This window comes from Platichthys flesus, chromosome 9 (assembly GCF_949316205.1).
Source record: "Platichthys flesus chromosome 9, fPlaFle2.1, whole genome shotgun sequence".
Lineage (NCBI taxonomy): Eukaryota > Metazoa > Chordata > Actinopteri > Pleuronectiformes > Pleuronectidae > Platichthys > Platichthys flesus.
Genome location: NC_084953.1, coordinates 20960054 through 20973975, shown reverse-complemented (window position 1 = coordinate 20973975; position 13922 = coordinate 20960054). Strand labels below are relative to the sequence as shown.

Here is a 13922-nt window from a genome sequence, read left to right as displayed (position 1 = left end):
CGATAGTGAACACTGATAGTGTCTTATCTTACATATCGATCAGGAGCACCTGCCCGGCCAGACTAAATCAGTAACTGCTGTAATTCCATTGCTCCGGCCTTGGACAAAATGTTAAAGTGCCCCGCATGCTGTCGGTGCATGTCCAGTCTCCTGTGCGACGCTTATCATCAGCGATAGGGACAAGCCTTAATAGCTGACCTATTAAAACACGTCTCTTCCAACGCGTCCATCACTGAGGATGATCCTTAAATGTGCAGCAATCACAACGTTCATTTCGCAAGATAAATGAATGATTCCTCAAAGAATTATTCAACATTGAAATCCATTTTAATTGGACTTAAACATTTCATAGCAGACGCTTCACACTACTTCCTTGTCACCACATCCCCAAAACAAACTAAAAATACCCCTTCCGACCATACCTTGAATAAAAACTAACAATTTAGTAGCACTTAAATGGCACTTAATTGAAGAAATAATACTTTTCTTGATTTTTGTTGTTCTTGGTTTATGCCTCATTGTTGAATGCACTTATTCTTAGTCGCTTTGGATAAAAGCGTCACCTAAATGAAATGTAATGTAATATAAGCAGTAGTTCAGATTCTGCATCAAACAATTTAAATGCACAATAAGTATTTATTTATGTCCCACAAACAAAGCAATGTAAAAATGGTTACTGGGGAAACATTATAAAACTCTGATAGAGTAGCACACACATTCTGATCAGCACGTCTCTCCTTCCCGTCCTAAAATGACTCACATGCATCCAACGCACAAATGTGTCACATGACCACTGCCCTAAGTCATCCGCTAATGTATGTTGTTACAATTTGTTGTGTCTGGGGCTTTGACTGTGGCTACTGGGTCACTCCGCTGGGTATTGTATGTCATAGGAGATGATAGAAGATTGTGGTCCAGAAAGCACACAGGCACACACCCGACAGTGTCACGGCCAAATCGCTGGTCTGTCGGAGCCACTGCTCGCTATTCAGCACAGTAAGCCATAGATTCCCTGCCACTCTATGGGTTCCTCCCATGATGCCATCTTGCTCCCTATTCAAGTTGACACCTTCTTGGCTGACTGGTGAAGTCCTCGCCCTCAGTGGGACTGGACGCCGACCAGAAACCCTTTGTCCTGTGTTGATTTGCAGATAGAAAATGATGAAGAGGTGAGGACTCTTTTTGTGTCAGCCCTGATTATATAGATTTTCTTTTGCAGCGCAGGCCAGAGCAAGAGGCAGGAAAACAATATGTGGGCAAATGACACCATCTTGTGGTAAATACATGTACATGGGTCATCACTTACCGAGACAGCTCTGAAGTGGTATAAAGACAAGAAGGGAGCAGACAGAAAGAAGAGAAGCATATGCCTATAGAGAAATAAGAATAATGATTTCAATAAATTATAACGTTTTCTTTCTTAAAATAGCGATCTATAGTGGCTTTAATGTCTTATTCATGATGAGTAAGACACATACATATTTCAATTATTAAAAGGTAGATCAAATTATCAAAGCAGGATAATATATATTGTAGGAGTGCAGCTTACTGTGCTTTGAACATCTCTTTTACTACAAACAGTAAAAGTTGATTTCCTTGTGCTTACCAAGAGGTGCTGTGCACCGTTCTGAGTCATTCTCCTCCAGGCTGTTCCCATCTGGAGTCCGAGCAGAGCTAAAGAACAGGGTGTTACTGCGTCTTCGTGCTCACTCTCCACACATCTTAGGAGAAGCAATAAAAACTGTGTTACATACAATCACAGTGATGTCAGCCCGTCATATTGTTGCTGACATAACATCGCTGAAAGGATTATATCCATAAGTGTAAGTGCAGCTTAGACAAATTTTAGAACTGGCTTTTCCAAGTGTTTCCAACCACTTTATTGCTAAGAGTGAATATTGTTTTCAAACATACTCCATGTCTGCATAGTAAACAGTAGTCTTGTGCAATTTGTTAATTTCTATTATGACTCCCAAAAGTTTCCATTTTCCTGCATTCCATTTTATCTTTCTGTCTAACCACTAAATTGAACTACGTATTAAAGCAACAAGATACACCTAAAACATCTGTGCCTGGTTGTGTTTATTAAGGCAGGGAATTTTACAGTAGGAAAAACAGAAAGAGAACAGAGCCTTAGATACTCAATTTAAGTTTGTTGTCGTATTACGTTGCTGTAATGAGAGGACTATAGACCACTGCTGTGTATAAATCGATTTTAAAATGCGAGAATTGTTAATTCTAAAAGGTTCTCAGTCATACTTCATTACCCTGCACGCAGCAGGGAATTGTCCCCACTCTGGTGTGTGTGTGTGGCGGGGGGGATTAGTGTGATCCCAGGGTTTACTTTGCAGCGCTAATACATGATGCGCATTTCCTCACAAAGATTCTCTACCTGCACTCACAGCCGTCTGTCTCTATAGGGGACGGGGAGATGACAGTGAGTGGATGGCGAAATTGGCAGGGTAAGAGCAGGGATGGTTTTTTTGGTAAACTGGCTTTCAAGGGTTTGGCTTTCCTCCTTATTCCCTTACATATCACCAACTGACAGAACACAGCCAGCAGCTCAGCTAAGCACAACAACTCGAAATATGGGGAAACAGCTAGCATAGCTCTTTCCAAAAGATTTTTTTTAAATGTAAAAAGAAATGTCTTGTTTATTTATACAAAGAATAAAAAATGTAAAGACAATTTAAAATCTTGTTGGCGTTTCTAGCTAAACTTATCGGTTGCTGGTGGTCTATTTACTCATCCAACAGTCAAATAGAAGGTATTCCATGAAATGTTCAACTGCTGAGGCATAAAACTCCATCCCCTCTGAAAAACACTAATACTACACCTACACTACTCCCTAGACAGGTCCTGTCAAATATCACACCAACATATTGCTGTTAAAATGCTACTATCATCACTTCTAGGAACCATAAAAAACGTTGGATTATTGCACAAGCTCAAAACCCACAAATAAGTGTCCTATTAGGAATTTTCTTTTAAAAAAAGCACCTTCTTAACACCTTCTCCACCACAATGTCGTCCTCATCATAATGTGTCACGTTGAACATGCCGCGGACGCTCTGTGGAAGAGCGTGCCCTTGTTGTGCCAAAATCCCCAAGTTGTACATTCCCTGTGAGTCGATGCAAAAATAAAACAAGAACAGCAGGTTGATGAGTAATTCACTGAGAAGGTCTGAGACATAATAACACGGTATAATTCTGTTTGTGTTTTTTACTGCCGTTTGCCTGAGCCCGTCGAACTTTAATTAAGTTTATCATTGGGTGATGAGATTACAGCCCCAGTAAATCTTTCACCTGAGGGCTGCCTGCGAGAGCTGCTCTGCTGTACATCGATAGGGCCTGACCAACCAAGGATAATGAGTCTTCTGGGGCGCCGGAGGAATAGTAATAGTAGTCTCCCATTTTCAGCAGAGCTATAAAAGATGATAAATACTTGCTGTTCATTGAACAGATTGACAGAGAGAAGGAGAGGTTAAAGCCAAATTAAATGAGAGGAACTCACCAGACGGATGGGAATTATAGTTTAATATAGAGAAGTTATGATATCTCCACTGACAATCATAACTGAGATCCAGTTCCTGTGTTTTGGGAGAATGATTGGAGTGGGAGAGAGAGAGCACAGCAATGATGGCGGTTATTTTGTCAATCGCTAACAATTCCCCTCCAGATTTAGTTTTCTTCTATGGGACCAGAATAGAAGAACTTCAGACCTCCGATTAAATCATATTGATTTCAGAATTGTGCTCAACATGCAGTTGAAAGAGGAGGTGGACACAAAGGGTTACAAGCAGAGAAACATACCTCACACAGGTGTGCAGCGTTGCTCTGGGCCAAACCCAGACCAGTTTCAGCTGCCAAGACGTACTTCACAAATGCTTCCTGCCTGTTGGCAACACAATGAAACTTGTGTGAAGAAGCCTGTTAACAAACAGTAAAGACCAGACAACATGATTAAATGAACACAAGTGACAGTAATTGAAATGAATGTCCCGACCTGGAGCCCTGGAGGTAGGCCTGCAGAGCCTCTCTGATCATAAATCCAAGGTGTCCGTTCAGTTCACAGACCTTTTTTAGCATTCTGCAGGGAGGGTGAGGGATGTCTGATGAATTATGGAATATAATTTACGCCACAAAAAATGGAAAAATATATGATCTAAAAATAGCTTCTGATTCCTTGAGGTCATTCTAAAAAAAGCCCCTACAGCTGTTACAGGAGCCTCTTTAAATTCATAAGATACCAGAGAAACATTGGTACATATTCCTCTGTGCATGACAATAATGCAGCGACAGTGGCTTGTATTTTTAGATATGCAAATAGTGGGTTCTGACCTTGAATTAGCCACTATCATTGAAATGAGATGCCATTGAGCTGCAGGCTACAGTGAAACAGCCCATAACAAAGCTTTCTACACCAAGCTAATGAAAGCCTCTTACATCACAGCCCTCTCTGCATCCTGAGACACCCCTCCCAGGCTTCCTGTCGAAAGATACCAAGCCGCCTCTACCGATGCAGCAACATGACCGAAGCGAGACGCGTTCACAAAGTACTGGAAAGCAGCTGTCTGTGAATCATATAGAAAATACATCAGCTCATCAATCACACTATATCAGCCTTGAAATAACATTTTGACACAGTGGCAGACTCAAACCTCATTCCTCCGTGGGATGCGTGGGTTTTTCTCACTGAGATGATAAATTCCCAGGTTGTACATGCCGTCAGCACTCCCATTTAGCGCAGCTTGCTCAAAGTATTTCACCGCGCTTTCGTGGTCGCCCAGTATGATCCCATGGTACCAGCCCAAACCATTCAAGGCCTCAGTTGAGCCCTGAAGTAAGGAAGCAGACAGCAGAATTCATATTGAAGGCTCATGATGTAAACACACGGATTGATTACTACACACACGTACCATCGCTGCAGCTTTCTTCAGCAGCTGAAGAGCTAGGGTCTGGTTCTTTTTCACTCCCAGGCCCTGAGGGAATCAACATCAATCAGTAAATCAATAACTGTCAAAGCACACACGCACACACATATATACACACAATAAAAAGCAGGCATAAAAAAACCCAGAGTTCCATCATAAAACAGGTTGAGTCTTTATAATCTTATAGCACCTTCATCAGTAGGATGGAGTAGTCGTACATCGCCAAGGGATCCTTCATTTGCATAGAACTTCTGTGCAACCACTTCGCTGCACTCACTATGTCTTTTGAGACTCCGTTCTGTCCCCAGTATAGCATTGTTCCCAGGTGTCCCTAAAGATAGTAGTCATTGTTAGTACTAAAACTGCCTACGTGACTGATCACAGGGGAGAAATAAAAGTTGGATTTACCTCTTTATAAAGGTTTTATGCATCTTCTTAAGACGGCCCCTATTTGACCAGCTCATCTTTACAAAAGTCCACAAAAAATACAACATATACCTGAGATTCTGCGTGCCCCCTCTTTGCCTCGAATTTCAGAAACTGAAAGAAGTCACTCTCCTCATGTGTCAGGCTGTCTAAATCCTCTTGGTTGCTGAGATAGATGTGTTCAAGGATGTATTGCTTTAGAAGAAACAAACAGACTCATTAACCCTGTGAAGCCCCCTGCTGTAAAATGACAACATCACATTTAGCTCTCATGAAAACTCATCTGTAAATGTTTTTTAAAGACTATAGTCAATGGGTCCCTCTGTCTAGCCTCACAATGCTATTGGATAGGAAAGTAATATACATAGGTCTGGCTACCAGGCCATGAACACACACAACCTGCAAGTCAAAGTGCATCACCTTGTTTAATTGGACTGGATATATTAAATAATAAAAACTATTTTTTAATAAATAGAACTGGTGAACTGGTGTCAACTGTGCTTGTATGTCTTTATTGTAATTTTCCAACAATGGGTGAGGCTGATAGTCCCAATGGCTTGTGCACCTTTGACAACATGATCATAAGTGGGAAAAAAATAGAATTTTATGTCTTTGATCGGTCACACATTCTAAATGTGTTCTCACTTCTTTAATTTTTAGTTTAGATCAGATTTGCAGAATTCTCAGTAGATAAATTATTCATGGTAGTGATTGGAGTTTTTCTGTAGCAGTATCTGCATCCTCAAAGTAAAAATATAGTAAAATCATTGTTTTCTGTTTGTTTGCCAACATATCTGCTTGGGTTGCATGAGGCAGAAAGTGGTGTGGATGTTCTGAGATGATTTAATGGGATTGTTGTTCATATTGTGGGAAATGATATCTATACAGCTTGATTGTATTTAAGGGGACGGTGGTGCCTTAACGCAGGTATGTGCTCAACTATTTTTTTCTAAAACATCGCTATTAGTGTTATTGCTTCTGTTACCATTAGCTTGGATTAGGTGAAATCTATTTACAGCTTATGACTCAACAAATCTGATTCATCAGGACCGTGTGTGTGGGTGTGGTACAATAACACATGTGTTCAAATCCTGTTTGTATGAGGGCATTGTTCCAACTGAGTCTCACCCAGTGCAAACCAGCCTGAAGAGCTGAGATCAACAGTAGAGACTTTGATAGAACACGTAGTTGGTCATGTAGGATCCTAATGCTTAAAGTGAGAAGCTCATCAATAGATTTTTCAGGGCTTCACTTCAGATTGGACATAAATTGTTGTACTGTCATCTGCCCTTGTTCTCACAGAGTTGCCAGGTTGATCCAAATGTCACAGCTAGAAGTTCAACTGATGATCTTTGCCATAGCTGAATTCTCTCAACGTGAACCTGCAGCCAGCAGCCGCTGAGCTTAACTCATTGTAAAGACCAAAAAAGAGAAACCGCTGGCTTGGTTCTGGTGACTAGTGAAGTCAGAGTGTCTCAATCCCCACCTGGTGGCTGGCTGCAGTATAGGTCATAAATCCCGCCTCTTCTCTGTTCGTGAATGGAACAAAGACTAAACTAAACAGTCAAAATACACATGAAATAATTTTTTAGATAATTCTCATTACACAGTGTGTCCAAATGCTATGTTTTATGTGTGATTGGTTCGAATTAGTTATGTGATGCTATAAAAACGGGAATAAATCACATTAGAGCTAAGATTTACTTTCAGTTGGTCGTCCCTGTGTATCAATAGGACCTCGATATCGCTCCCTCGTCAAACTGTTACTGCGCAGAATTCAAAATACATTATTGGCGAAAGATGCCACGTTTGTGTCCGGAACAGTTCGATTTTTGTTTCTGAATGGTGGGATTATATGGAAAAGCGTTGTCCCTCTCAACATACAGTCTATAGATTCTACCAAAGTAAAAATTTGATTGAATGATTGATTGATTGACAAACCTGGATGCTTATGTAGATCACATACAATGTTAAACCTGTTCACCATCTTAGTTCGATGAGCCAGCATAGTAACTTGCTGATTAGCTGAAAACACAGAGTAAGGCTGAGGCTATTCGAGTTTTGCATGTACAAAGTTATAACTATAGCATTGGACAAAGTGAAGTTTTGACCTAGTGATTACATGTTTAGTCCTTTTTAGTCCTTACTTCAGAACCAAATTGGTGAACGGGCAATGCCACTAGCATGGCTAAAAATAATGATTCCAGTAATTTAAACACACCTTATCTTCATGCATGTACGCCGCGTCAGATTGGCTCTGTAAACCAGCATTGGAGTAATAGCTATAAGCCATGTCCAAGTCTTTCGGAAAGCCATCAATGCCTTGTGTGTGTTTGTACCCTGCATGCATCAGGGCGAAGCGGCCATCCCCTGATGCACCAATCAAACTATAGACATGACCCTGAAACACACAGGAGTCAATATCATCAGCCATCCTGACAGAAGCATTAAGACTTTAGCTGTAAATGAACAATGAAAGTACAAGGAAAAAACTCTCACTACCTCGTTGTGATCAACTGGATGTCCGAGGCCAGAGAGGTGGATGGAGGCCAACAAGAGTGACGCTTCGTGATTTCCAAAGCAGGAGGACGCTTGTAGCAAAGACATGTGTTCAGATGTGATTTTGATCTGCGTCTGATCCGCAGTGAACATTGCAGCGACTGCCTCTTGAAACAAAGTCCTCCTGAGGCCCTTCATGTCCAAAGATCCTACAGAAAATAACAGTTGGGTGAGTTTTATCATACATCCTTAATATGTGATGATACAGAGTGCAGCCAATACAAAACACCTGTTCTGACTTGCTCCTCTTTTGTTTGCAGGAGATGGAAAAGTGAGCTATGTTTAAGTGGTGTTTCCCAGGTCCATGTTTGTGAGCAGGTTTTTTCACCAGGCTGAACCCAGAGTCGTGTGAAGTGAGGGGTGCAGAGAGCTGAAATAAAAACCAGAGAGAAATCTGTCAACACTGGTCTTCCCGCATGTAATAGGTGCGCAGTAGTAGTTTTGACACGCTTGATATTAGATCAGCGAAAGGTCGCTCTCTGTAGAACAGTTGTTACAGTGATTTAAAGGAGTTGTCAAAATAATATTTCACCTTTGCTGTTTGTTGACAAGTTGTGACTCTCTGTTACTTCTTTTAGAAAAGCTTTTGTGAATGCTTTGATTTCCTGACACTCGTGATGAGTCTTATCCAGCTTCTGGAATGTCTTGAGGTGGAGTTGGTTTTTTATCTGTGATATGAATAATAATGCATTTCAAACCGGGGTTACAATTAATAAAACAAGCAAACAACTGACTTGTGATAAGCGAGCAGGGACTTTACCTCTTCAGTTCCAAAACGATAGTATTTGATCGGCCCAAAATACCCGTGGATGCCTGGCAGGAATTTGCTTCCTCCAATCACAAAGTATCCTTCCGTGTCATCATAATGGATTCTGTCAGAAAAACTGTAAGAGAGTTCAAACCGCTCAAACCAACAATGTCATGATCACTGTGCAGGTGTTAGTCATCCCTGTTCTATTGCAGCCACTGACCCAATGGCTGCTTTGCAAGGTTGTGTTTTGCTTATTTCCCGGGGAAAAAAAAGACATAAAGAATTTAAATAGGAATCCATAAAACTTCTTACTCATAAACATGTCTTTGGGTTTCATCATCCCACGATACATACAGCAGCACCTGGAAGCCAGACATAATAAAGCATAAGAGTACTTAGCAATGTGCGAGAAAAGAAAAGAAGCTACTCAGCTGTGAAAGACTTCAAATTTGCAGCAGACCCTGAAATCGCCTGGAGTTTCCCAGCTGGAAAGGAACCATCTTTCAGGATCTTCCAGCTGTTCCAAAAAGGAATCAAACACTGCAAAGCCTCGGCACCAAATGAGGCTCAGAAGAGAATGGGTGACTATAACATGTTGCCCCGAGCCATTTTAATTCCTGTGCTTTAACCCACCACCCCGGGGCACACAATGAGGTCCCGTACCTTTGAGTCCTGTATGGAGCAGTCTAATCTAATCCATTTCCGCAGGGGCAACGTTACACTGACTTTGAAAGCTTCTTCTTCTCCTGTTGTCAAACGGGCTTGAATTATGATGTCCCCTACACAGGAGACATGACAGTCATTTCACCACATGAGATCCAGAGCTCTTTATTAATACATAGCACAGTCTGTTCCACAGCCTCACAAAACACACATCATCGCTTACAATCATCCCGTGATACCTGCGTCTAATCCCCTGGACTGGTATCAGGTGTACACACAATATGCCGTGACCCACCTGTGTCTGTAAGCATCATCAGAACAGAGTCGTATTCATTTCTCCTATTGAGATGATGGATGATCCCACAGAGGCTGTGGTGACACCGTCTCAGTAGGTAGATCCACACAGATATGGTTACGCTGAAAACCAAGCGTGAAAAAATATGACAAATCATTTCTTTGGTCGCTGAAGTGAAACGGTTGAATCTAAAACGCTGCGCTGTCTGAAAATGACTGACCTTGCTCTATGTCATGGATCATAAATAAAAAGCTTATATGCTCTGGTGAAGAGGCGTCATGATGCTTATAAAGTAATTTAACTTGACAGTGAAAGTGAAGTCAAACCAAAGAGTGTGTTTAAACAGCTGTCAGCACGGAAAGGAAACAATCACTGACCTGTGGCCTGTCAATCTGTTGATAATAACCCAAACCACTGACTGAGTAGATCCTAACAGTTAACATCTAAATCATAAGCTATTTTCCAGTTTTTCTAACCCTAACCCAACTGGGAGAAACTAAATCAGTGTGGAGAGCTTGAGGTTCAACCTGGGCTGTGTCACCGCATGAAGACGGCCTCTCTCCAGGGCTTGGTCCACGAAAGGCTGGAACCTGCGGACCATTCCGAAGGTCTCACCAGTACTTGCCAGGGGGAACTTCAGCACCTCAATGACGTCTATGAACCAGCAGACCAGCAAAAGATTTTACTTTTTAAGATGTAATATTAAAGATGTTACATGGAAAAAACAAGAAAGTCATGTGATTAAGGTTCTGACCTGACTCATGTGGACACGGACTGGTCCTGTCTCTGGTCATTTGCCACATCAGTCGAGCAAACCATGATAAAGACTCTGTGGGAGGCTTAGCTGGACGCTCTGTGAGTGGCGTTATCTCCAGCACTCTATAAATACTGAACATTGAGTCACGGTGTCTCCTGGGTACGGTGCCATTTTTCAGATGAACTAGCCAAGCACGAACAGTCGCATTATCAACCTCCAAAACATCCCTGTTGAAAAAGTCAGCCTGATACAAGATGGATGGAGGCAGTCTGAGCTGCACCTGGTGGATCCTGTAGACTCCGAGTCGGCCGCTGATCCATTTCCTTCTGAAGACCACTAAATCTGTCTCCCTTGATGTGGAGACCACCACCTCCACTGCCAGCTGACATGGCCTGAGGCATCGATACCGCACACGGACGACTGAGCCATCTACCACTTTGTCAGGGGCTGACTTAAACCCTATGAAATTGCCAGGCAGGCTCTCGTTGCTCTCAGATGAAATGGCTTGTAACACACACTCTCCCTGGGTGAAGTAGAAGATACATAAATAAAATTGGGTCAGTCAGACAGGAAACATAGATGTTTTTGACAGAGTGTATTTTTAATACGAAACTCAATGGCTTTGCATGAACTTTTTGGTCATCCACGAATTTAAGAATGATGTATGGAAGCATGTATTCAATGGTCTTGAAGAAGTAATTCACTAAGATATCCCCAAAGATCCAAAAATAGTAAACATTTCTACAGAGGTATATTTGTCACACATCCTCCTAAAGGCTGCCATAAAGCAAAATACAATTAGGTGGTTGAAAACTTGGCTCCAACCAACATTTGAAGGGAGGGAGCAAATCTAATTTTAGCAAACAGCAGCCATTATGAGAGCGCATTTATTTTGAGTCATGTTTCTGACATTATTACAAATTTGAATCCAGGTTTTACTGTCTTTCAGCTCTGTTTTGGTTTCCACCAACTCCTGATTAAAAAACGTTGATATTTTGCTCCACTATATGTGTCTACTGATTTTATACAGAATACAGCTTGTTGTAGAGTTTTATGAAAATATCTGCCTGTTGTTGGACTAAATGCCACTATGAGAGCTAGAGGTGTGAATCAAAACAATAAGGCTGCCAACGTCCGGACAGCTTTATGACCTGAAACTTGCTTTAGAGCTCAGTGAAGCTGTGGGGGAGCTGTTAATTTATGTGTTCATTCTCTGTATGTTCATCACTATGAGCAAACATTTTCACATTCTTTACAATGCATTGTTTTCATATTGTCACATACATTGTAAATATATATATATATATATATACATATATTATTATTGTTACAAACCTCATATAACTGACCAAGAGTCTTATTCAACAAGTGATATGGTAAAGTATAATATGTAATGTAATAAGTCTCTTACCATTGTAATAGCAGCAGTGAGGACATATCCAAACATGAAGGCATGCAACACATTCATTTTGAGTCCTTTGGCTTAAAGTATGAGAATAAATATGGAATCCCTGAGTTAATTTGATTAATACAAAAAAAGGTCTGTGTGAAGTAAACTTGGTTCTGTCAGTGCTCGACACTCAGTCGCCTAGTTTACAGACTGGCTCAGCACGCGGCGTACACCCTGTGTGATGCAGGAGTACAGGATATTCTGGTGTTGCAGGTTCATCTGTGTGCATGAGTTGCATTTAAAGGGCTAAGTACATCACAGCACCTAAAAGGCCGGCGCAAACGTACCTCTGCTGTTTGACACAAATGCTGTTTGATTTATTTATTAGGGAACTTTGGGCAGTGATGCATCAAAGCTCAGAGTCTAACTTAATTTAGCTGTGCTCGACCCAAGGCTTTGCCATCACCCCACGTCCTTTTTTTGCCTACGCCCACGCAAGACTTTGAAGAAATCTGATCTGAAAAACAACCTGATATTACTGCCAAAAATTAATTACCCGTGGGCTACTGACAGTTTACGCTTCAAAGTCTGCTGAATGAGGCATTGGTAACTGTTGCTGATGGGCTGTTTCAGATGACCATATATAGACGAGAGCGGTCTTGTTGTCTATATAAAGAGTGACTGCTGCCAAAACAGACATCAGCTTCCACTCCAGATGTTATTAAAACCTTTATCATACAGCTAATTTCTATATTTAAGATTTGACTTGATTTCAAATACTTTTTTTGAAGGAATAAAGTCATTATTTCCCATGGCTTTACAGGATATATGTGATTTCCAGGACATCTTTCTGGATAGAGGAACTGCTCGATGTTCTTCGCTGCCTTTTGGGAAGAAGACTGGATTCAACTATATGAGAGGTTTGCCCTTCAGCAATAGCACAAGTCTGTTTAATTTTTACATACCAGTTGCAGAGTACTTAGATAAAAGTCCACTAGAGTTTGGGCAAATCAGCCCCATCCAGAGCGCCAGCACTCCCTTATCTCCAGATGTCACCCTGCCATCCCTCTCCCTGCCTGAAAATCCTCTTTTTTCCTCCCCTCAGCCTGTTTCTTTGCCTTTTCCTATTTCTCATGGAACCACCACCCTAGCTTTCATTTTTCAGGGCGGCGTGTTGGCTGCAGCAGACACTCGCTCCAGTTGCGCTGGGTACGTAGAGGGCCCCGCCGCCCAGAAGATCCTTCCCATTCACAGTCACATGGTGAGCACCACCTCAGGTACTTCGGCCGACTGCGCCCTTTGGAAACGGATTCTGTCTCGAGAGCTGCGGCTTTACCAACTCCGCCACGGCCGACGGTTGTCCACGAGCGGAGCTGCCAAACTGCTGTCACACATGCTTCACCCATTTAAGGGAACTGAGTTGTGTGTTGCTGCCATTATGTGTGGGTGGGATGGGGGAGAGGTCCATGGACACCCTGATGACACTGGAGGTACAAGGACTGATCCTGGTGGTTGCACAGAAACAAAAAAGGAAATAGAAAAATCTGTAGACCCCAGTCTTGAAAAGACTCACAGCTCTTTTTCATCTGTTGGTGGTAAACAGCCCTTAGCTAGAGAGAAAAGAAATGGCTCTGGACCTTGTATGTTCTATGTGTGCAGTGACGGCACTCGCCTGCAGGGAAATCTCTTCTCTGTGGGCTCAGGATCCCCGTACGCCATCTCAGTTCTGGACCAAGGAGTTAAATGGGAATTGTCACTGGATGAGGCCACGTCAATCGCCAGAGAGGCTGTGTACAGAGCCACACACAGGGATGCATACTCAGGAAACCATGTCGATATCTATCACATCTCCTCAATAGGATGGATTCGCAGGAGCAGGGAGGATTTGAAAGAGGAATATTACAGAGAAAAGGAAAGACGAGAGCAAGGGATGAGACAGATCGTGACTTTGTCAAACAAACAAACAAAAATGGCATGAGAAAAGAAAGGCAAACGTGTAGATGTGTTTTGGAGAGACGTGACGGCAGCTCTGCAGCAGATACTGAATTTGTGAACAGGACAGCCAGTTGCATATTTTTCTAAATGTTTGGGCACTCATATTGTTCCCTCTAATAAACAATGATGATGTTTTCTCTGTGCTGATAATA

General features: G+C 41.9%; 2 protein-coding genes across 2 annotated transcripts; one reads left to right on the top strand and one right to left on the bottom strand.

The window, feature by feature from the left end:
- Nucleotides 1-305: 305 nt before the first annotated feature.
- On the bottom strand, nt 306-11950 carry LOC133961314 (protein sel-1 homolog 3). The gene is made up of 24 exons (XM_062396410.1): nt 11797-11950; nt 10383-10908; nt 10156-10282; nt 9629-9750; nt 9334-9449; nt 8983-9032; nt 8680-8803; nt 8452-8587; nt 8149-8289; nt 7863-8068; nt 7582-7761; nt 5433-5555; nt 5125-5265; nt 4920-4982; nt 4662-4838; nt 4447-4574; nt 4007-4090; nt 3814-3895; nt 3515-3590; nt 3307-3425; nt 3001-3122; nt 1607-1721; nt 1307-1370; nt 306-1135 (listed from the first exon to the last, which is right to left on the bottom strand). Exons 1-24 carry the CDS (start codon nt 11851-11853, stop codon nt 888-890), a joined length of 3327 nt encoding a protein of 1108 aa, XP_062252394.1. The 5' UTR covers nt 11854-11950; the 3' UTR covers nt 306-887.
- Nucleotides 11951-12586: 636 nt separating this feature from the next.
- On the top strand, nt 12587-13753 carry LOC133960843 (uncharacterized). The gene has a single exon (XM_062395686.1). The coding sequence runs from the start codon at nt 12587-12589 to the stop codon at nt 13751-13753; it is 1167 nt and encodes a 388-aa protein (XP_062251670.1).
- Nucleotides 13754-13922: the final 169 nt, after the last annotated feature.